General features: G+C 39.0%; 1 protein-coding gene across 1 annotated transcript in view; it reads right to left on the bottom strand.

The window, feature by feature from the left end:
* Positions 1-1,814: 1,814 nt before the first annotated feature.
* Positions 1,815-25,055, bottom strand: part of LOC131973658 (complement C3-like) — a 40,998-nt gene continuing 17,757 nt past the window's right edge. Inside the window, exons 17-43 of the mRNA XM_059335709.1 lie at positions 24,569-24,637; positions 23,623-23,820; positions 23,400-23,517; positions 23,226-23,314; positions 22,964-23,103; positions 20,829-21,041; positions 20,093-20,156; positions 18,166-18,255; positions 17,837-18,040; positions 17,559-17,634; positions 17,258-17,417; positions 17,009-17,104; positions 14,557-14,707; positions 13,995-14,080; positions 11,176-11,253; positions 10,883-11,038; positions 10,712-10,774; positions 10,466-10,547; positions 9,502-9,550; positions 6,883-6,973; positions 6,181-6,270; positions 5,978-6,095; positions 5,690-5,779; positions 4,414-4,506; positions 4,226-4,309; positions 2,253-2,397; positions 1,815-1,994 (exon numbers count right to left, since the gene is read on the bottom strand). Of these exons, the coding sequence (XP_059191692.1) occupies positions 1,853-1,994; positions 2,253-2,397; positions 4,226-4,309; positions 4,414-4,506; positions 5,690-5,779; positions 5,978-6,095; positions 6,181-6,270; positions 6,883-6,973; positions 9,502-9,550; positions 10,466-10,547; positions 10,712-10,774; positions 10,883-11,038; positions 11,176-11,253; positions 13,995-14,080; positions 14,557-14,707; positions 17,009-17,104; positions 17,258-17,417; positions 17,559-17,634; positions 17,837-18,040; positions 18,166-18,255; positions 20,093-20,156; positions 20,829-21,041; positions 22,964-23,103; positions 23,226-23,314; positions 23,400-23,517; positions 23,623-23,820; positions 24,569-24,637 (3,035 nt within the window). The 3' untranslated portion in view covers positions 1,815-1,852. The remainder of the gene's footprint in view (positions 1,995-2,252; positions 2,398-4,225; positions 4,310-4,413; positions 4,507-5,689; positions 5,780-5,977; positions 6,096-6,180; positions 6,271-6,882; positions 6,974-9,501; positions 9,551-10,465; positions 10,548-10,711; positions 10,775-10,882; positions 11,039-11,175; positions 11,254-13,994; positions 14,081-14,556; positions 14,708-17,008; positions 17,105-17,257; positions 17,418-17,558; positions 17,635-17,836; positions 18,041-18,165; positions 18,256-20,092; positions 20,157-20,828; positions 21,042-22,963; positions 23,104-23,225; positions 23,315-23,399; positions 23,518-23,622; positions 23,821-24,568; positions 24,638-25,055) is intronic.

Raw genomic sequence — 25,055 nt, 5'->3', positions numbered from 1 at the left:
CTTTAGAGCCTCCCTCTGGTTGGTCGGGGCAACAACCCATCATCATAACACAGGTTGGAAAAACGGAAGAAGATAACTTCTGGCTGGTGGTGAGTGTATTTTATTGGGTTCTGCACTGCAATCATTTACCCAGTTAAAGTTTTATATCATATAAACAATTAAATCCTATAAAACACAATCGTTTTGAATCAGGACCTTTATTATTAACTAGATTAAGTAGCTTGGGAAAAAACATGTTGTTTCAATGTGTCAGAAACTATAATAGGCATCAGGCATAATAGCCTCATTATGGGCTCAGTATTGCAGGAATGTTACTGCAGTAATGGTTGTTAAATGACTTAGAGACCTTTAATAAAAAGTAACATGAACAAGTAATCATAACAGGTCAAATCGTTTATGTTAAAATTAGCTCTGTGACCCAAATCATGGCACAAACTTCAGCTTGGTATTGTGTAGAAAATGGCTATGATATGAACCTAAAATACCTAATCTAATTTCAATCTCTTGAAAACAACAACAAAAAAAGCACTACGCCTAGTAAATTCTATAATGCTGTTGTTAGTTTTTGTTCCTCCTTTTGCTTTTTTCATTTCAACTTTCAGTCACGGACAATACCTTATCCCTCTGGAGTCCATATATTTATTGAAATACACGTTTTTATCTACAGTAATAACTTCATTTATTTATGATATGTAGACAAGCTGAGAAAGCCAGTTGAAAGTGCAATCATATATAGGCCTACCATTTATGCTTCTAGACCATTTTTAAAATGTGAATTTTCTTTCTACAATGAAAACTATTACTATTTTTAATTTACATGCACATAGTCTGTTTTGTAGTTTTACTATTTATTTATTTTTTTTCTGCTGTTTTTGTGAGTATAAATGGTAAAAAATAAAAAATAAATAAATGGTACATTTCCATAGAAACCTGTGTCTTTTGTTTGTATTTTGGGTTCCTGGCAGCTTTAAACTTTTTAATTAAAATAAAATGAAAAATCTGACTGATAGCCAAGTTTGTGTGGAGAAAGAGGAGCCATGCATGTGATGAGAGGACAGACTGAAAGATGTTAAACAGAGACAGAAATGAATGCATGGGAAGTTGACAAATTTGAACCAAAATCTCATGGACTTTAGAGGTTTATGCTAACGCTAGCATGCTCGGGGGCGTCCCGGTGTCTCACACTGGTAGAGCGCTTACCACAAAGGCTGAGTCCTTGCTGCGGCGGAGCCAGGTTCGAATCCGGCCTGAGCTCCCTTTGCCGCATGTCTTCCCCTCTATCACCCCCTTTCACTCTATCATTTTCAATAAAAGCATAAAAATGCCAAAAAAATAATCTTTAAAAAAAAACGCTAGCATGCTTGGAGAAAAGAAAGCACTTACCAGACATTTCTTCATAAAACACGGCACATTTTGGTCCTTCATAAAGTCCATTAGAACCAGAGTGTCACCGAACACGATACCTTTACCCCTATATACCTTTGACTACAAACTTGTGGTAATTATGAGCTAATTTTCTTAGCTAACTTTGAGCCACACAGAGCTAATATTTGCTAGTTTTCCGTAGGAAAGGAGGGTAACTGGAGGAGAAGACACGGGGTCAATTGGCGCCATCTGCTGGCGCTACAACGCATGCTCAGTTTACCTGGAGCTGTGACGTCGGAGGCAGAGCCAGGCAGAGCTGTCTAACTGTCTTGAATGTTACCAAGTAACACTACCCTCTAAGTAATACATTGATACTCAATATGTGTTAATTATTACCACTGTAATTTACAGACTGTACTCTTGACCATTACAGAATAATGAAAAATAAATACAATTTGAAAAGAGCATTTTATTTCCCTTTATAGCACTACTGCTGACATCCATGGCGTGTGTACTGCTCGACCATCTCCGACATGCCCAGACAGATGGGACTGTATTCTTTAGTTTTACACTCCTCTTCTGTGGGCCAGTACTCGATCCAGGTTCTCTCACCGAGCACATACTGATACCTATGGAGAGTAAAGTTTTAAAAAAACACAGTGGGTAGTGGCTTCATATAATAGGTTAATCTCTAACATGTTGAGATGAATCAAATAGGGATTACCAGATAAAAACCATGGCAAGTAATGACTGACAAATAATATTTAAAAAGGAAAAAAAATTAACAAGGAAGAAAAGCTTATTTTGGATGTCTGAAGAAAGCTGGGAAACAGTTAAATGCTGCCAAAAAACACACAACAACAACAACAACAACAAAACAAACTTACATTTGACTCTCTTCGTCGACGAAAATATCTTTGGATGTGCCCATGATGAGGTAGGTTTTGCCTGTTGTCAGATCTAAAGCCGCTCTGCAGTGTAGATAACTGAGGAATGTGCGCAGTGAACCCCGAGGGCCCACATCATTATTTCCTGTAACCAGTGGTGGTAGAAATATTTATAAATATTAATTTATAGCTGAATTTTAGGAACACCTGTTGGACTTTGCTGCAAGAAAAAACACCAGTGACATGGTCAAACATGTTGTTTTCTTGCTCCATTGGACCTTATTTGTAGAAATACTACTGTGTTCTGAGATCTCAGCAAATACTTTGGTGAGTACAATCATCAGTTATATCATCATTATTATATTTACTAAACATTAATACTAAAGCACAGTTTAGAAATGTTTTTATTTTGTGTGCTTGCAAAAGCACACTAACTACTCTTCACCGGGCTTATTTTTATTCTTCCGTTTCTTCCGTGGTGTTTTTTCGGTCGACTACTCCTCCCACAGTTTTGGCCGCACATACACAAAAAAGGTATCAAATCGACCGGCTCGCCCATGACAAGTGTGCTATGACTTTTATAAGGATTTCGACAAACGGTTTTCAAATTATTGGGCAAAAACACGTCAAAAAATCCCCCCAATGTAACCCTATGGAGAGTCTAGAGCGGTGATGTCATCAAACAGAGTGTAGAGGGAGAGAACGAATTGTCAAAAAATAAATTTGAAAACTGCGCTCCAGGCTGCAAATTTCACTCTACAGAAATTATTTATACATAGAAACGTAGGAAAATTTGTCCTCTCACTCACAATCCTCTGGTAAAGCTGTCAGAGTTATAGTTTTGGCGCAGGACGCACAGATGCACAAACAAAACACATCAACTGCCTCATTGGCTCCCATATTAAAAATGCAGGAAGATTTCTCCCCAAAATTTTTTTTACAGTTTTTTAAAATCGCTCTAACAAAGCTATTTTTTCATCTTTCTTTAAAAAAAATATATGTAGACGTTCAGGAAGAACTCAGGACGCTCAAAGTGAAGTCGGATCAATGATAGGTATTATGGTTTTGCCAAAAATGCTTTCTGTTCGTGGCCAGAATTTTCAGTTTGTCGACCTCTGTCTGCTCACTGTGACGGAATTGTCAGTTAATTTCAGTTTGATTGCTCTGCTCTTATTGGTCGACTCCACCTGGCCACCTGGTTGCTTAGCTACAAAAGCCTCCCCCCTCCCTCCTCCAACACAGACATTTTAACTGATAACTGTCAGTTTACTCTAAGTGAACAGACCTAATAACTTGACCATACATTGTCCAATCTTCCTCAAACTTGCCAAGCATGATGATGGTTCATCACTGACCACTTATACATAATAATGTTTCATAAATTCCCGCCCTTTTTGATTAGCCACGCCCCCTTTCATAACTAATGAACCGTTTGTCCTAGAAACTTGTATAAGGTGTCTGATTACTCGGCATGAAGTCCCTGTTTAACTGGTGATTGATAACCCCGCCCCTTTTGATTAGCCACGCCCCCTTTCATAACTTATGAACCGTTTGTCCTAGAGACTTGTATGAGGTGTCTGTGAACTCAGGACAGAGTCCCTGTTTAACTGCTGATTCAAGCCACGCCCCCTTTGAGTGACCACGCCCCCTTTTACTAACATGTGAACCGTTTGTCCTACAGACTTGTATGAGGTGTCTGTGAACTCAGGACAGAGTCCCTGTTTGACTGTTGATTTGAGCCACGAGAATGATGGTCCAGAGGCAAGCACACAATCAAAATTTCTTTAGAAATTTTCTAGTTAAACTCTCACATGCTGCCAGTTTAATCATGGCTGGAAGAAGCTTTCAGTTGAGATCCAAAGTGCTCATAAAATTCAGAAAGGAAATCTCACTTTTGAGGTACTTTAAAGGATGAATCTGGAGAAAGCAAAGGTTTTAGCCATTCGAGAAGTTCAAGGAAAGCAATTACCCACCTTCTTTGATGACTTCCAGTACCCGCACTGTGTAAATGTCAGTGGACAAGCTGTCGGTTAATTCTTCCAGTCTCACTTTGTACACTGAGGACAGACATGTTGTAAAGTGTTAGCTCAATTGCTCCCCTAATTACCAACTCTGTCAATTACTCACTCACACACAAAAACATAAACAAAGAAACTCTTACCGAAATCTATTTTACTCTTCGATGTAGTCTCACAGGCCTTAGCTGTACGCTCATCATTGCTGACGTTGCCCTTCTTCTGCATACTGCAATTCTCTGGAAATATACAATTGGCACAAAGTGAAAAAAAGTAATGACTCGATTAAAGCAGCATATGGTTGTGTGGATCAGCTGAAGGGTGAATGCAGTTCTCTCTCATGCTGGCAGTGGTGGAAGAAGTATTCAGATACCTTACTTAAGTAAAAGTACTAGTACCATACTGTGAAATTTCTCCACTACAAGTAAAAGTCCTGCATTCAAAACTTACTTCAGTAAAAGTACAAAATTATCAGCATCAAAATGTACTTAAAGTATCAAAAGTAAAAGTACTCATTATGTAGAATGGACCCATTCAGACGGTTTTATATATTCTAAATATATTACTGGATTATTATTATTATTATTGATGCATTTGTGTGAGCAGTGTTGTAATTTCAAAAAGACAGAGCTCATTTTAAGAACTTAATTTACTTTTATGAGGTTTAATTAAAAAAATATCTAATCCTGTTAAATCTCAACCTGAAAATAAAACTAAAGCTGGCAGCTAAATGTAGTGGAGTAGAAGTATAAAGTTACATACAATGGAAATACTCAAGTAAAGTAAAAATACCTCAAAATTGTACTTAAGTAGAGTTCTTGAGTTAATGTACATGCATTCCACCACTGAATGCTGGCACCATACTGCAGGTTTATTGGGGCCGTTTTGGGTCTGATAGATTTATTTTGTCTTCTCAGCTATGACTTTGTCTGAAGTTCCCTTTCTCTTTTTTGATTTTCAGTGCAAAACATACAAATGCGACCCGCTGACGACAACAGGCTGTGCTGTGTTAATTTGTAAAATGACACGTGTTGTCCTGCTTCTAGAATTAATTGTCTGGTGTATGCAATCTTACAATTACAGATGGAAAAAAACTGTCATGTGAAAATCATCTAGTTTGTACCATGCTGAGGTCACAAGTAAGGAGTATTATTGATTTATTCTTCAGCTAGATAGCTGCTCTGATCCTACAGGATCCTGGAGGTGCTTGTTGCCTCTGACAGAATACCCTGATGATAACATTACAGTTAACTATTACTACACAAGCATCTCTTTCACCAGATCATAAAACAAGCAAACAATCACAGACAACCCCCAAACCTGGCAAATAAGTGATCAATGTATGATTTCAAGTGGTCAGTCAAGGGTAACAAGTATTTGCATGGACAGCTAAGGTCTTGAGTTGGACATCATCCTGTTTACCTTCTGCACATATGCATTCATCACCTTTACAGAGCTGTAGTAGCTCACCACCTCTCCTTTGTGGATGGTAGAACTTCATACAGTGTGTTTCTGCAATGGGGAAGAAAGATATTTGCAAGATATTTTGAGCCACTTGCAGGATTGTAGCACAATAAAAAAGCACAATATTAAAAAACTCCTCCTTACCCACATAGCCATAACCAATAATGCTTTTGGATTATAAGTGGCTAAACTACACTTTGTGTGACAGACACAGGTAGCATGTGTTTCTTGGATTTTGAGACTCACGGTTCCTGTATTCATGGTTGTTTTGTTCGTAGACAGACACAGCAGCTGGTTGTAAGACGCCCACTTTCAGCTTCTGATGGATCCTAAAGGAGATCTCCTCTGGTCGCGTGTGAGAAACCTGTGAACAAATATGAGATAGAGAAAAATAAACAAGGAAAAAGGCAGAGAGAAATAAAATGTGGAAATGGATGCTTATGTCTTACCTTGTCCAGGTAGATGATGACTGAGCCTCTTTCTGACTCGGCAGGATTCATCGTATATTTTGAAATAGAGCGGGCACGTCCTTTAGACAACTACACACAAACACACACACATTAAAATGGAACAATGACTTTTGTTCATGTGGAAAGGCTTTCTGGATTCTGAATTTTATGCGTGCTGTTGTATGTGTGTTTTGTGTGGCATCCCAGCCTCTTTGGAAGATACAGGAGTGACCCCCGGTAAGAATGCGGCAATGTTGAAGCTAATGAGGATCCTAATAAATTAAACCAAATTAAACACATACTACGGGCTACATGGTGGCGTAGTGGTTAGCACTCTTGCCTCACAGCAAGAGGGTCGTCGCCGCTCGGCCTCCCGCCTGCGGCTCATGTTCTCCCTGTGTCAGCGTGGGTTCTCACCGGGTACTCCGGCTTCCTCCCACAGTCCAAAACTGGTTTAATTGGTGGGTGTGAATGAGAGTGTGATTGTCTGTATCTATATGTCAGCCCTGTGATAGTCTGGCCCTGCCTCTCAAACCCAATGTCAGCTGGGATCGGCTCCACCCCCTGCGCCCCGAGTGCGGATAAGCGTTTAACAATAATGAATGAAAGAATGAATAAACACATACTGTTTCTGTGTTTGTTTGCCAATATCCAAACACATCATGGCTTGGCCACAAACATATGCACGTGTGTGTTTCTTACTAGGCTCAGGTCATTTGTGTTAGCAGTAAAGCCTGTTAGCATGCCAACATCCAAGACTGACATGGATGCATCGTGCTCCCTGTCCTTATACCTGTTTGAAAAACGGAAATAGAGTTATTAGTAATAGAAAACATTTTATATAGGATAAGACATACTGTTACTATTATCAAGCTATATAGCTATAAAGTGTTGCAGGGCAAATGTTTAAAAATCTGTGAAATTGACAGTGTGTTGTTTTGTTAACTGCTTTTTTAATGTCAAGAATGAACTATGCTACTAAAATTGCACAGAAAAATGGAAAATTCAAATAACTGGGCAGCTCAATCTGCTGAGGAAGACTGGGCCTAAATGTATCTTAGATTTTCTCTCAAAGACAAAAAGATAAGAAAAGTCAACTGTAGATTTCAGACCAAATTAATCATCCATATCTGCTCTTTAACAAGGTGCGCTGAACGATGAATCACAGTTGATCATAATACCCCTGAAACAGAGAAGGGCTGTGACATGTGTGTGCGAATACTGCAAAAAATCAGTCAGAATATATATATACATCTGGTGACGTGATATTATTGGATTTCTTTGATTCCTGAAATGTTAAACTTCCCAGCAAGCATTGGTTGGACAATGATGTTGCCCCGGTCAGAAATGGTCCCAGTTGGACAGCAAAAACTGCAACGTGCTTATGAGGGAGACAGCCACATGCTGACAATGTTTCTGTGTCCAATAATGGTCCAGTAAGACGCTCTCTTACAAATAATAATTATATTATTACTTAGAAAAAGACAAATTATTTTTTTATTTATATTACATTTGCTTGACAATGTATTGGGTTGTGAATGTAAAGTGGTTATAGTCACACAGCCACACTGTGATGTCCTCTCCACCTCCAAAGAGTAGTGTTACTCAACTTCCTTCTATAAAACATAAAAATATATTTAGCATTGTGTAAAATATATTCCTGTCTTATCCTGCGGTGTGATAGAGCCAAAAGTCTTTATTCAAGCTGTTTATATATATATTTCATTGCATATGGGAAAAATTACTTCCAGCGTTTTCAGGCGACTTAGTATAAAGACTGATAAATGTAAGTTGAGAAAGATAAGTTGGTCCAGAAAAGGGGATTTTCATGTATTATTTTATGGTTTTTATGATATATTAGCAAAATACCTGAATATACAGGTTGTGGTAAGAACATTTTTTGACGTTGCTAGAGCGTCCAGCATTGATGCCAGGTAACTTCACATACATTGGTACAACTTTCACTTTGAAACTATTTTTCAACCATAACAGGACAATTTGATTTGACTTGATGTTCAAACAATATCTTAAGCTGGGGACATATTACACAACTTTCACAGTCTTTGAAAAGACTTGGAGTAGATACTACATGACTGGTTTGAGCTTATTTTTGTATGACAAGTGAAAGTCACACTAAACAACTGAGCCACCCAGACTAAATGATTTGTCAAACCGAATAAAGCCAACTGAACGCATTTGTTGTCTGCAAACCACCAATAAAATTTAAACAATAAAATTGTTGTTTTGATACTTCCAGGGTTCGTAGACTTTAGCAGTGGTCAAATTCAACCATTTTTCAACACCTGTTGTAAATTGCATGTTTTAGATGAGTACTTACACACTAAAAGGGGGAGATTTCACTTAACCATACCAACAGCGATGGTTTTAAACTTTTAGGAGGGACGGTCTTCATTTCAGATAGGCTACTCGTTATTTTTTACATTGAACATGTGATTATCTATAGTCTATAGATGGATATAGTCAGATTGCAAGAGAAATACAGTAAGAATTTCAAGCATTTACAAGCACTTTATCCAAAATCCAACCACTTTTTAAATACAACATTTAAATTTAAGCATTTTCAAGGATTTCAAGCTCCCTGTATGAACCCTGTACTTCCCTTCGTCTTCTGATGCTATTTCCTGTGTCCTTTTTTTTTCATTGGCTGTTGGCAACACATATTTGCAGTTGGGTCGGTAATCATATCACACTACCTGAATGCGTCCAGATTCAGCTCAAAAAATTAAAACACACTAACAGATTTTTGTGCCAACTAGCCATGCCGACTGTCCCCAACTAGTGCAGACTGGTGCAGAGTTTGCCCAACCGAATCGTGGGTCAAATCTGGCAAGAAAACTTGTAGTGTGTCCTCAGCTTTAGTTTTCCTTTCTTATCTTGGTAATTCCTAGAATCCCAGAAATCAATAGGTACTAACAGAATAAGAACACATCATGGATACAAGCAAAAAAAAAAGGAAGAAATATTATATCATAGAAAAATTATTTGTATCTCGCTTTCTGTACGAGGCTCATTGGTTGATACAGTCAGAAGCTTCAGGCCAGCTACAAAATAGTTTGTTACTTACAGATATGTTCAAATACACAGTATTAAAATAGAATTAAAAACGCAATAGTGATTAAAAAAAATCAATTTTCTTTTCAGAATGACAAGTGAAGTGAAGAAAGAAGCTGGTAAATTGTGAAACTAGGAAATCGAAGACATGGGGAAATAAAAACAATGCAAACACCTAAAAAGCATAACAGAAATAATTAATTAAACAATTAAATAAATTAATTTAATACATTTCTTAATTTTACTTACAAAACCTCTATCCTCAGCCTGTATATCTTCTCATCCTCATTCATTTTCTCTGCAGGAACAAAACGTTAGATGAGCATAAAACTTTTCCACTTTTAATTAAAACAAGACTAGCGATTTTGCAATTTTGTGGGTAATGTGTTACAGGAATAGCTCATTGTAGTGTCTATATGATGTTCATATTTTGGATATTAGTAGTTAGTTTGCTTTCGTCCCAATACAAACAAATAATAATAATGCTTAATGAAATTAAAAAAAAAGCTTAAGGTCAATCCTCAGTGGGCAAGTTTTTAGAAGCATTATGTACATTCATCACTTGTGCTTCTCACAGATCAAATAATATGCCACCATATCTCAGAACATTATTAAACTAGTCACATAGTAGTTATCCAACACGCTCTAGCGATTGCTCAATGTTCCCCGGACTAATACTGAATTTGGAAAAACTGCTTTCAGTGTTTCTGCTGCATCTACCTGGAACATCTTACAACATTCACTCAAACTCAACACAATTATAACTATGGGCCAGTTTAAAACTATGATTACCAATAACTCTGCCTTTCACTGTAACTGTTTTGAATGTTTTTGCATGTGTTTTGTCTGTGCTGTTTTGTGTTTTCTCTGTATTCTGTTTTGTGTTTTCTCTGTTCTCTCGACATCATTGTAAATGACTGGTTGCCCTCAATGATTCCTCGAGAAAATAAATAAAGGATAAATGAAATATATAAATATTATTATAAGTGTTTGAATACAGGCAAAGTAGAAGAGGACATCGTACGAGCAGCCTCAAGCAGCACAGTCACATACACATCCGAGTGTAGGGTGTGTTGGCAGTCAGCCAAAAATGTAAAAAGGATGGACAGACATCAATACAAAACAGAAAAATACAAGCAAACAAACAACTAAGATTACAACAGACAAATGGATACAGTACAGTACAGGATACAGAACAGGAAGAGACAGTTACCTGGAAGGAGCTGCACTGACAAGTTAAACCTCTGACAATCTCTCTCTGTTTCTCTTGGCAGAGCGTAATACAGCGACACCATCTGTCACATAAACATCATGCATTATGATGAGCCAATATCTTAATATTATTGTCCACTCAAGGATAAGCAGTGTCTTCGTTCTCATCTAAAGTTTAAAAAGGACACATAAAAAATCTGAAGAAGATAATTCCTAGAACTAAAGTTTTTTTTTTTATTGCACTTACTTTCACTGTTGCTTCTCCTGTGCCAGTGGCAGTCACCTTCACATCCTGGTTTATATTATTGCCCTGTGGGAATTTAAATATGCAAAAAGACAAACACACACAAGGATCAGCAGAAGAAACGTATAGAAAACATCAGGAATGATGATATTAATGAGCCACTATGAGTCTCACTTTAGATGTCCTGGTTTTGTAGTGATTGTTAATGTTGAAGTAGTACTGATCAGGCCTTGCCCTGCCCTGGAACAAGATGTCCACATTCAGATCATACGGTGGTTCTTTAGCACTGACCCAGTACTCTGCTATAGCCTGGTAAACTATTATGGTAGCCTGTATAGAAAAAAAAAAGAGAGAGAGAGAGAGGAAAATTAAAATTATAGATAAATGATTTGGGCCCAAAACACCTGAAAAACGAGTGAAACAGTGCTAAAAAAAAGAGCTGCACAAACTAACAATAATAATAATACCTGAGTTGATCCATAGCCCCCGTTCACTCTCCGCTGTTTGTTGAACCATCTGACAACAGGTCTGGCTTCTTCAAATGCCTTTATTAACAGAAGTCAGTTGTTGGAATTATAGTGGTAAATTAGACAGCTTCAAAGCCCCAAGGCCAGATGAGATGGGCCACCCAACTTGCCAACAACACACGCACCGAAATCTTCCCCAAACACTAAGACTCAAAAAATGAGGCACAAAAGTAGAGATTCTTTCAGAGTTTTATTCTTGCAAAGGTCAAGAGATCAAAACTCCTGGTTCCTGGTTGCAACCACAGGAGACTGAATAAATAGCGTTAAAACATCAGCCTATATGTCATACAATCTTCCTTATTCTTATTCTCTCATTCTTAGGCCCCCCTTTACCAATATGTATCTCTGTAAACCAGGGATGGGCAACTTAAATGCTGGAGGGGGCCACAATTTTTCATCGACACTACCACAGGGCCACATATAGGACCGTGCACTTAACCAGATATGATGAAACTGCAATTTTAAACTAGAAAATTTCCTCTGGGGAAATTTTGAAAGGGCCACGGGGGCTACTGCCGGTGTGTGTACACTATGATGAGGCCCTTTATCCTCAAAATGTGTGTGTGTGTGTGTGTGTGTGTGTGTGTAGCGAAAATCGCATAAATTACCTGTGTGTGTATGTGTGTGTGTGTGTGTAATTAAAATCACATAAAGTTACCTCTGTGTGTGTGCGCGCGCATGTGCGCGCGTGTGTATCTGTAACTGTAATCACATCAAAGATCAAAGGCAATCAGATCAAAGCAATCAACAGAATTAACTGACACCTGACAGTGACAGCAACCAGAGGTGAACAGAGGTCCAGAGGTGGACTGGAATTTCTGGCCTCGAACAGAAAGCATTTTTGGCAAAACCATAATACCTATCATTGATCCGACTTCACTTTGAGCATCCTGAGTTCTTCCTGAATGTCTACATATGGTTTTTTTTAAGAAAAATGAAAAAATAGCTTTGTTAGAGTGATCTAAAAAAACTTTTACATCTCCCTTTTTCCGAAATCTCCCTGCGTTTTTAATGTGGGACCCAAAGAGGGTGTTGGTGCGTGTTGGTGGCGCATCTGTGCGTCCTACGCCCAAACTATAACTCTGACAGCTTTACCAGAGGATTGTGGGTGAGAAGACAAATTTTCCTACGTTTCTATGTATAAATTATTTCTGTAGAGTGAAATTTGCGGCCTGGAGCGCAGTTTTCAAATTTATTTTTGGACAATTTCTTCTCTCCCTCTACACTCTGGCGATGATGTCACACACTGTGACACGAACATTCCGTGCAATACACACCCATTATAATCTTAGAATTTCTCCAAAAATGATCATGGTCATTGAACAGGGATTGATAAAAAACTATATGACCTATCGAAACGTAAATTAATACACTAATACACAAGACTTGTGTCTACTGTTTAAAGTTTAAATGGATTCTCTAGGTGAAATTATGCCGGAGAAGTAGACTTTTAAAAATCTCCAATTATTGTTCTTTTTCGCTCATTTTTTGTCGGCCGTCCCATTCATTTCAATGCAAAATTGTGGGCAGTTTTTCGAGCACTGGTCCCTACAGCTATTGCTGTATGGGACCTACAGCTATTGCTGTATGGGACCAGTGCTCGGTGCGATTGCCCCAAGGCCCTAATAATGTTTACAGTGCAGTAACTTAACATGTTTCATGCTCAAATGCATGTTTAACAGTATAAATAGGAATACAAAAGGTTTGAAGCAAATAAAAAATAACCACTTACTGTGATTTCTTTTTTTTTTCAGTGCAAGAACAGCAGACCAACATTAATGCAAGATGTAATTTTGTGCATTTTTATACTGCACTTTTAAGATTTCATGCTCAAATGCATGTAGTTGTACTGAGGGCCACTTCAAGTGAGGGTGCTGGCCGTATGCGGCACCGGGCCTCCAATTGCCCATCCCTGCTGTAAACAATGAAGTATCTTGTAGGCTGATTAGGTGATCATACTACACTATTTTCATTGTTGGTCTGGCGTGGGGGCTAGTCAGGTGATGGCTTGCTTGTTTTTATCAGTGATATAAGTTACCTTATTTGGACACTAAGACTTCCTGCGTTTTGGTACTAATACTGGATGAGAGTTCCTTTTTCCTAAGAATAACTTTTAATTATTATAACCTTCAAAAACATCCTAACAATTCTTTCAACACAATTTTACTGTAGTCTGACTTTAGTCTGACATTACTCCTGTCTTCAGTCTGGTCATCAAAGTGATTGCTCACTGTATCTCAGGTTACAGCTCTCATTTGTAACTCACACACACATTTAGCTCAACACAAGTCAAGAATCATTACTGCTTTCTGTCTTATTAACACACACACACACACACACACACACACACACACACACACACACACACACTATTGGATTAAATGCATACATTGTTTTATAATATTTTCTCACAACAGAATCTCTGTTTGTTTCAACTTTTATATAACAAGAAAGCTTCATTTTTATTATTCATGGTTTTTCATTAGTCCTTGTTTACAAAACATACATTAGATTTCTGCACCTGTTTTTACTATTTTGGCTAGACCAAATCTGCCTTCTCCAAGCAAAACACTGCTTTTAACCAAAATAGAAATTATTTTCTTTTATGGATTACTTTACTCTCTCTGTGATTGGATATTCACTCTGTAAAATGAGCTGGTTCTGCAGTACAGGATAAGGTCAGATTTAGTAGATTACTGCGCTGAATGATTTTATAGCATGACCTGCCCATGACATTTAGATACAGAAAACATGCTTACCTTGGCTTTGACCAGAGCCAGAAGAGCGTAAGCCGTGGCTTCCAGCGTGTAAACACGTCCCATAGGCGTCGGCCAGTGGGACAGATCTAAGGAAATCACAGACAAATGCAAACTAATTACTATATTGTACCTGTGACCCAAGGTTTGTACATCAGATGAAAACTATGTAATGGTGAGACTCGTTCTATATATTACATCACAAGTATATTTGGTATTTTTGTATGGCAGCCTCTTGTTTCTTTTATTGAACTACAATACCCAATTCCAAAAAAGTTGGGAATCTGATAAAAACGTAATAAGAGAATGTAATGATTTGCAAATCCTTTGAAACCGACATTGAATTGAACACAGTACAAAGACAATATATTTATTTTTATTCAAACTATTTCTGAATTTGATGCATTTTTATTTATTTATTAAGGTTTTACACAGTATCCTAACGTTTTTTAAAATCGGGGTTATAAATACCAAATTTGTGCTGCATTGATATTCTACTTGAACTCTGCTTTTCATCTACACTTGGTTTCTGAAAATATATATGAATATCGGTGTATGAAGAAACCTGGGGAAGCAGACTTGAAGAGGATCTCCTGGTTCAGTTTGTTTTCATTGGCCAGGGCATATGATGTCATGGCTACAGCATATGGCTTGATTAGGCTGGGTAGACGCCTCTCCAGGTAGGCCACTGCACTGTCTATACTGTTCTGCAGATTCTGGATGGAAGGAGAAGACAAAGGAAGGAGAGGAGTGTCACGGGAGTACAGGAGTACAGACACATAGTAGCAGGGATTACCAGGCAGGAGACATCATAAGCAAGTATGACTGTCCTCCACCTGGATCCTTGTGGGTTTTTGTGTGGTCAAAGAGGCCATTCCAAGACTCACAATGTGGGCACAGGTGTAATGTAAAGGTTTATTATGTGGTCTGGGCCTTTTTTTTGTTGGTGTCTGTTCCTTTGCTTCGGCAAGAAAGAGGCAGGACAGTGGATAACGTGGCCAATCCTTCAGAGTTGGTGTGCAATACGGCCAGTGATGGTGGGTAGAGCCCCTTGAGGACACTGTAGTTGGTTCACTAGTTCTGAAGAGCTACCTGCTTCAAGGTGTGTCTTTAGCTGACTTGTGGTCAAAGGGATGGCTGTAAAACGGTGGATAAAAACATTCATTTGACATAAATTATTCACAATAAATGTCCCTCTGTTGTCTCTTCTTCCTTCAATATTGATTTTTTTTTGTACTTAAAAATAGCCTGGAGATACTAGAATCACATGAAACTAGAGGATCTAAGGCATCTATAGGCACCAAGTATGTCAGAATATCGTGTTGGGAAATAATGCAGCAAAGTTAGGCTATTTTTTAATGTGTCATGGTGATTTTCAAAGCAGTCATGTGACCTCTGATGTCATTCTATCTAAATGAAAATATGCTCTCTGGGTTTCCACAAGTCGTCTTTAAATACATGCATACTTCATGCTGATAACATGCAGTTTAAGGCAAAAAAACCCCACATAGTTTTTCTCATGTGGTACAAATTTGGCATTTCCGCCTATTGTAATTGAATATTTGTGCATACTGGGGTCCCTAAATAGGCTTTGATTAACATAAACTGGGTATCACTGAAAAACTGAAACTCTTGTGGAGTCCAGTTTTCTTCATGTGGGATGATGTTAGTCATCAGTAGTAGCCAGTTCATTGCAGTGAGGGCATTTCTTGAGTCTCCACCTTACTGTATAAAATGAGCTGCTGTGACATCTAGGATAATCACAGCCTCATGAAAGTTTACAACCATAAACTAGAGACCTGGAGCATTTAGAAGGTGTGCAGCTTTCCTATGTATATTGACAAAAAAGGGAGTTTCTCAGCAGTTTGAAGAACAGAAGTGCTTGTCATCCAATTGCTGAAAATACAGAAATTTCCAAAAGTTTTTGAACCCAAATCACAGCATGGAATTCTTCTATGTTGTTCCAAAGGTCTTGATATATTGATGTAATAGGAGGGTTTTTGAACCATTCTCAAAATGAATAAAATTGCATAATTCAGCATCAAATTTGTGTAACAAATGGTATCAACCAAAAAAATTGCTGCAACAACTTATGGGACATAGTTGAACATGGAAATGGACTTCAAAAGGGCACATATTAATGTTATGAATTCTTATACACCGTAGTAGGTTTAATAAATAAATAAATAAATAAGAGATTTTTGTTAGATATTTTTGACCAGAACAACTTGACACACAGTGCCGAGTGCTGCATCAAATCTTCAGGTTCCCAGCTTTCAGATGATGTAAATCACTTCTATGTGCCATTTATTTTTGTCCTGCTATCTCCCCCTAAACATCCACTGCCCACAACCCCCAATTCTCAATAAAAAGAACCTTGTATGGTAGGTGGCTGACAAAGCTGTTAAAAGTGCTCTGTTATTTGTTCTTTAAAACCTCTTATCAGGACAGAAGAAACAGGAAATGCTATTACACAAATCCTATAATGTTACAGCTGAAAATTGAGAACCTTAAAATAAAGCAAATATTTAAAAGCACAAACAGGGACATGGGAAAGAAATTAAAACTCAAAACACAGAGATTCAGTTAGAAACTGCAAACGTTCTGAGAGCTGATCATAGAGACTTGTCAAGTGTGGAGACATGCTGAGTTCGGATCTAGCACATCATCAAAGTTGAATTGAAGAGTGTTTCCCCAGCCTTAGATATTATTGTTCAGTATTCCTTGACTTCACACTTTGTATCACCTGTTGCAGGGTATGCAATAATGCCAGTGGTGATTCGGTTTAGTGCAAGGTGTATACTTGGTAGTTTTTCATTGATGCTCACTGAAATTTCAGTGGTGCCAGATGAGGCTCTTCTTAATGGCAAATCCACACTGTGGATCCTTGGCACAATGATTTTCCACATTCCCTGCAGAAATAAATAGCCCCTAGGAGCTTGTCTCCCGTGCTGTCTAAACTACCTTAGGGTTTAGGATCAGTAAATTGAGTAACTGTGTGCAGATGAAGTACTCACATTAACAGTGGCAGCACATATTGAGCGTGACTCCTGCATGGCAATGAGGCAGAAGGCTGTCATGGAAGCATCTGAATCTACGCCGTGAACATCACCCTACACACACACACACACACACACACACACACACACACACGCACACACAAAATCATCAGTATTAAACATCTGTGTTTTCATAGATGATAGCTGGTGACAGACAATGTTTATTTTGAGACAGTCTTTTGCTTAGCGTTAAATCAGTGCACGCACCATCATATCTCTGTGGGACACAGCTTTAACTTCTCTAAACATTCCATCAGATTGCTGTGATTTCAGAATCAAAAACTTTACAGCGTCACAGATATCTTTGCCTTGCACAACCACCAGACTGTAGGCCATGGAAAAAACCTTGGCAACATAGGCTGTCAGCCTGAAAGAGGAGAGGAGAACGTGTAATAGTTTAGTTTTATTTATTTGCAAATGAAAAACATTCTTCTTCACATACTCAGAATTTAGGTTAATAGATGATGCGCCATCATTTATGAATAGGTTCATACAGGTCAGGCCTCACCAGTTGCTGCTTTGATGATCAGGATACGCAGCAAAAGACCCGTCATTTTTACGGTAGACAAGCTGATTCTGGTAACCTAAATAAAACAAACAAACAAATCTTTTACCGCCATTCAGCGATCGTATCCATTGGGAGGCAGCTTGAGTGTGGTGGTTTGTAGGCCTACTGCTGTCAACCAAATGTCTGATTTGATACCATTTTTGCCAAAATCAGGAAGCTTCAAAGCCAGTGGATTTAAACAAAATTTCTGGAATCGGTGGTCATTTGTGTGAGCCTACCGGTCTTGATGTGTTGCAGGGCTTCATCACGTTTATCAATTTCCACAGGTTCCCACTGGTTGGTTTTGTCCAAATATATGGCTGCGATGACAGGTAGTGTCATGTGGATCATATTCTCCTCTCCACAGCCTGAGGGCTGTTTAATCAGACTGTCCATTGATTTCCAACCAATTTCATTCTTCAACACATTTGCCTGCTTTCTACCTGCAAACATAAGTTGCCACCAAAAACAAAGAACACATGTCATCAACACATGCAATGGTAACGATTTACTCTAATGCAAGGTTATACTACAGACACACACTGTACCATGCTATAACATATCTCACCTGTCACTGAGATCTGTGTGCTCCTAGGTGTGTTTGGAACACAATGCTTCTCAGGAATTCCACTGTTGAGAATTACTTCTTGAGTACCATCTAAAAGATACGAGTTATAAACAAAATAATCATACATTCGAAAGTGTGGTTTTTAAAAATTGGCCAGATGTTTATTTTAAAACATTGTAAAAACTAACCAACACTATCAACATTGAATGAAGGACGGTTGGTACCACAGGTATGCCACAGATGGACTTTGCTCATTTGTACATACTGGACTGGTTTGAATGTAAAGGGAACAGCATTCTGAATCCCTTTGTTCTCCAGCAGAGCAAACTCAGCCAATAAATCAAGTTGCATTGAATGACCTTATACCTCTGACACAGCACGGGGTTTCCTACTTATCATCCCAAACTCTCTTTTCTCCACAGTCTGGCTGCACAGGCAATCCACCCCCCTTTTTTATTCTCCAGCATCTCCAATGAGAGACAGACCCTGCTCCACTCAGAGGAGAGGGTCTGCAGCCGTGGCTTTCTGTGTCTCTTTCTTCTGCGTCTGGCCCCAGACGACAGGGCTTGGACAGGCCAGCTCATGGCCTATTCGGGCATCAAGATTTTGATTAGTAAACACAGTTTACTACAAGAGCAGTCAGCCCAGAGACCTCGACAGAAGGTCTATCAACTGCTTTAAATGCAACAGAAGCCAACAGAGTAGCTTACCCTGGAAGACAGCAGTGACCAGTCTGCAACCACACCTAGCAACCACATCCAGCTAAGGACTGCTGAGCTCCAATAAGAACCAACTTTCTAGCCCTTTTTCTGTGTCTTTCTTCAGAATCCCCATTTATGGACTGGTAATGTACTGGGCGTAAATTAAGATAGCATCCTAAGATTTCAACCCTTACCCTAACCCTAATCTTCTGTCAAACCCCTGCCTTAGTTTAGTTTAGTTCTGTTGATTTTGGACTCAGACTTTGTTCAAGAAGCCACCTGTGTCTTTCCCCACCTTTCTGCTCAGTCCCTTACACAAACGCTAAGCACAAGTTTTTAACCTGTAAACAATAATTTGGTTTAATTGGTTTTTATTAAGTATCATTGTTGTGTTGGTGTAGGTTATTTGGTATTAGGCTCTGCCACACCACTTGAAGTTGGATGTTAATCTTGCTTTTCACAGACACAAGGTCATGCATGCAATCCAACTCAGCTTTACCAATTTTTTTTTTTACCTGGCACGAGATTACACAAATACAAATTCGCTTCTTAAACAGACATACAACTTTGAAGAGGAATTCATTAATTCATTAATTATTAATCAGAGTTATCAATTTATAGTTTAGTAACTTTATGGGTTTAAATAGTTAAACTGGTTATTTCTTCCCTGCTTTACAGAGTGGTTCCCCATCTCGAGGTGGCACATAATATAATATAATTAATAATAATTTATAATAACTCTGATAACCCGAGGCATATCTAAACCCCAACAAAGGGGATGTGGCAGATGCGTTATGATAGATCCGACTGCATTTCAGAACAAGATCTGCCCTGCGACGCTAGGCTTGTCAGCGTGGTGCCTTATGTCCTTCGCCACAGTGTTGTGTCACCACATTGGGTCTTCCTGTCACTTTTGGAAGCAGCTAGCAAAAGGCAAACTTAGCATTCTTAAGAAGTTAATTATTATCCAAATACTTCACTTGAATTATTTGTTGGTGAAAACCAACATGAGACTTTGCGTAATTATTTAGTTAACTCTAACAATAACCCCAACCCTAGAGATATCTACATGGTAACCAGCTAGCCCTGGCCCATCCTGTCTTTAATACCACTTTTGCCTCAAGAGAAGATAGTGAGTAACTGAAGTGTACAGTCTGCTCTCAAAGAGGACAAAGATGTAGACGCAGCTGAAATGTTACAAAAGATATGACAAAAGGTCAACTCACCGACACCTTTTTTTGCAGGATCCAGACTTACAATCTGGGGATATTTTATCAGCACACCTTCAGGCTAGAAAAAAAAACCAATAGGAGAAACATCAGGAATCATGCCCAGAGTTCAGAACAGCACAAAATAATAAAAATATTTAAAATATAGAGTCTATCGTTACTATATATTACTGCATATTGTACCTTCATCAGAAATATGTTTTATAACTTTAAATAATGTTAACACAGTTCTTCCTCTTGTACCCATCCCAGTCTATGTGCTCCTATGTTAGGCTGTGGCCATAGTTGGCTTCTCCCTCGGCAGCAGATGAGACACGCCTGCTCTTAATCGGCTCATCAACCTCGCCATAAAAGCCTGGTCAAGATTTTGCCAGATAATTCCGTCCTGTTCGGTCGTGCTCTCGTGTTTTTTTCTCTCTGTGTGTTTTATGATTACTCACCTGTGTTTTTCCTCTCATGGTCAGATTCCTGTGTGCCTCACTGGGTGAACAGCCAGCGCCAGCCAGCTCCCCGCCTCTCCATTGCCTGCTCTTTTTCTTTTCTAATAAACTGTTTTTGTATACATATTCCTCTATCAGTCTCTGCCTTGGGGTCATAATAAAACCAGAGCCTAAAAAGCTATGGATTTCTCAACATTTCTGTCCTGCTGCCTTTCGATGCCTGCAAATATCTAATTATTATTATTATTATTATTACATAGCTCTGAAGCCATAATGGAGTCCATTTCTCTTACCACAACCCGCAGCATCCTTATGATTCCATCACTGAGTTCGGAGTCTTTTACAGCCGCTTTGACCTCAATGCGGTGTTGCCCCTCCCTCGTGGGAATAATGATGAAGGGTACAAGTCGTATAGTTTGGGCACCAACTTTAATCTCCTGGCGAAACCTCCCACGTTTAGAAGCTGAACTGCACACATGTGCCATGTCAATGAGATCCACACGCACCTTGAAAACAAGACAGAGATGCAGAAGGAGGTAAGTGCAGTTGATAAAAGATGATTAACATCCCATAGAGTAAATTAGATTCTGATAATTTTGCATACTATTTGTCATTATCTGATGAGTTGCGATAATACCATGGACTGTATAAATAATGGACGTAGTGACCGTGACATCACCCATTGGTTTGTGGACTGCCTGTTTGAGGCATCGAGTTCAGCGTTATACTTGTCGCCATCTTGTGCCATTATCTTGTTTTCGGAAACTGGGAGCAGACCATATTTGGACTGTGGAGGAGCGACAGGGATCTGACGACACTAACTACACACCTCTCTACACCTCAACCTGACTGAGCGAAGTCACTGCTAATTCATGTTAACATTAACTGTAGCATTAACTGGGTTGTTCATTTTGGCTAGCAAAAACAAAATGTACGTTATATACCTCAGAAATGAACAGCAACATCTTGGAGTGTGTATTAGTCCAATCAAATGCTGAACAAGGCATTTTTAATGAAAAAACTTTCAAATAAACTGTCATTAAATGAAAATAAAGTAAAAGCGTCAAAGTTATGAGACCAAACCTGTAAACGTCCTTTTTTAAACAATATACAACGTTAACTTTAATGACACGGTGCCGTGGATACGCATTGTTTTGCTTCTGTTCTGATGACGGCGCGCCTTGTTAGTGACCTGTCAATCAAAGGTATTGACCCAAATCATACTATTCTTTATCTTCTATTTTCTTATAAATGAGGCCATTATTTGCACTATTAAGATGAAACTGTTTTGAAGAAGATTTTTTTACTAGCGATTGAGACCATAGTGTTGACCTAAAAAAAATTCTGAGGTAATAAATCAAGTGAGAAGTCATTTTGTACTTAAATGAATGGACGCAAATGCTTCTGAAACCTTCGTCAGCACCCCCTTTTCGGTTCCCACCCATTTTCGGTAGAATGTAGCTTAAGGCACTTCCTGGTTTGCCTCACTGCTCAAGCCTGATTTCCACCGGGCGCGTTACAGCCGCGGAACAGCTGTGCCGCGGTCGCCGTTGCTGATCGCTGCCACTCTAATCAATGAGAGCATTTCCACCGGGCGCGCTGCGGAACGTTTCAGCAACGTCTCAGCCATGGCTCTCCGCAAGCGTTTCTATTTTCTCCGCGAGCCGCTGCTTAACCTAGTAAATCTCAACAGAGCAGATCGCACCAGACAGGAAGTCCGACTCAGAATCAATGTACTACACTTCCACCCCCTTTCAAAATAAAACACAATACGCAGTTCATGCAGCCTAAAACTACTTCACATCAACATTATGTTATGACCGGGGCACCAGATCAGCAATCAATCAATCAAAGGATCTCAGAGGATCGGCGACACGGACGACAAGAGACTGATTGTTGAAGTGGAACATCATACAATCATTTATGACATAACATATTGTTTTTTATAAGGATAGATGGTCAAATCAACAGATCTTCCACGTCAGAGCAGCAAGGTAAGCTGTTGGTTGTTGTTGTTGTTTACTTTATACACACAGTTTATCATGGGATCTCGCGGTCAACCATACGTTCAGGATTATCGCGTGTTCTCGTTGGCTCGCTATGCTGCCGTTCCGCGGCCGTAACACGCCCTGTATGAATTGACGCCGGGCAGAAGACGGAGCAAAACCACAGCGGAGCCGTTCTGCGGCCGTAAAGCGCCCGGTGGAAATCCCCAGAAACGCTCTCTAAATTGGGAAATCAAGTTGCTGTACTGAACGTAGCCTAATTAAATCTAGTATGAAAATTCACAATATCCTCGAAGAAAGTAGTTCCATTAATCCTCCTTTTATCCATCTCTTGTAGTAAACTAATATTTTCTGCCCTTTTGCCTTGGATTTATTCATGAGAATTATGTGCCTAATGGCACACTTTAATGAATCAAACTTACGGTGACATGATCAGGGCTGTGGTTGTGGAGGACGGCTTTAACCTCTATCTGCTCTCCACGGACAGCAGAGTACGGCAGTCTGAGATCAATAAAGAAGTTCTTCCGGACAATCACCTCTAATGGCTCGGCCACACAGATGCCTTAAAAAATAAATAAAAACAAAGAAACACACAAACAACGCATGAAACATAGCAAAGGAAACAAAATGTCTGGGTGAGGGACAGACCAAAGGAAATAGATAGATTTTAGTCTGAATCCTCACCGCTAGTTCTTGACAGACTAATGCCAGTTAGCTGCCAGGTTGTGATAGAATCTTGCAAAGGAACATCTTTTGTTATTGATGTGGTGTCACTGAATGAAAGAAAAATATTTTTAGAGGCAAAAGTTAAGATTTTCAGTGTAATTTATGTGTGTATATATATTTCAGTTGACTCACCAGATAGGTTTTGACACAGGGCAAGCAGGCAGTTTGATATCTGACCACAGCCAACTTTCAGGAAAGTTAGTGCGAGAAACAATTTCATTGCTGTCCATGTAACTGTCATTTTCTTCACCTAAAGTGTTGTTGAAAAGGTTACATTTGCATTTATTTTTTTTACCAAATACAACCACGAAAAGCTACCCAGCACTTCCCTCAATCCCTTGTCCCCGTCTCTTACTGCGACCCAGTTGGAGGGTTTCCTCTTTCCTTTCTGCTCGCATGGTTTCCATTTCCTTGCAGCAGTGCACGAAGGCTGCGGTGCAGCCTGCACCATCACTGATGTACTCTGCACGAATCTCACAGGTGTATGAAACAGGGGTGTCTCTTATGCCATCCAAACAACAGTCACGTTGTAGTTGGTCTTCATATTGACTTGCTGGAAAGAAAGAGGGTTGTAGAGAAGAGACTACGGTGGTCGTGAGAGCCCACAGCACTGCTACTTAAGAAAACACATGCAAAAACACAATGATAATGATAATGTTATCTTCATGTATATAACGTGATATTAAACGAAACGAGGCAAGAATAGGCTATGGCTCGTTTACACGATTCACTTAAATTGTACTTAAAGCTTGGTTTGAGACATGGTGAGATTCTACAGTTATTGAGCACATTGAGTGATATATTTTTTTATAGTATGCGTACTTTGAGAATGTTTTTGTAACTCGCGCTGTCGGCTGTGGCTTGAATGCGCAGGGACTGTCTACAAAGTGCAATACCGAAGATAGATGCTAAAACAATAATCAATAATGTTACCATGGAAAGGTGCAGGGTAAAAAAACATCCACCCACCCAATAATCCATCCCAGCTGGTAATACTACAACTATTGTTTTGGGAAAATATGCTTTTATGTCCTCTGGAAACACTTCTGTTGTGTTGTGGTCTTTGCAGCGCATTTTTAATTGCTGCGCATGTGTTGTCAAATTGATGAAAATGTTTTCTTAATTTGCTTGTGTTTTGTGTGTTTGCATGTGTTTTCTTAAGTTGCAGCGCTGTGACCTTTCATTTTCATAAAAGTCAGTGATCTAAGATGTCTCATACAAGCGCTGTGGTGAAACTGAATTGTATGACAAAAGATGACTAAATATGTGGTTACTGTGTAGCTTAGAGCAGTGGTTCTTACCTAAGCTTGTTGTGATGTCCATTATCGGAGTGCTTCGTTTCCTCCGGCTGGTGGTTGTGCATTTCAATTCTGGAAGCGCAACACAGATTAGATCTTTAACAGAACCCAACAAGGTTGGACCAATTAATTTCTGCATGGCATAATTAATATGATACCGTTGAAACCATAGTGAGTGTTCTTTTGGAAATCTGTCTCAGCCATATTTGCCTTAATTGCAATCCAAATAGTTAAACTTAAACTTGCGTTAAATATGGTGATACAGTTTAGCTGTTAGCAAAACTGCATAATAAGAAACAATAAGAATAAACTACATAATAAGAAACAATGATTCAATTAGCAGGCTGCAGCTGTGGTTTATGACCTGAATGAACTAAAGCCATGCTTAATTTCTCTCCACCAATTCCTTCGGGAAATTCGACACAATGTCTGTTACTTGAATGTGCAGTGGGATTTAATAGCATTTTCACTGAAAAAAGCTGCCCACTGC

The sequence above is a fragment of the Centropristis striata genome, chromosome 1 (assembly GCF_030273125.1).
Source record: "Centropristis striata isolate RG_2023a ecotype Rhode Island chromosome 1, C.striata_1.0, whole genome shotgun sequence".
Classification (NCBI taxonomy): Eukaryota; Metazoa; Chordata; class Actinopteri; order Perciformes; family Serranidae; genus Centropristis; species Centropristis striata.
Note: the sequence above shows the minus strand (reverse complement) of the source record. Positions and strands in the feature narration are given on the sequence as shown.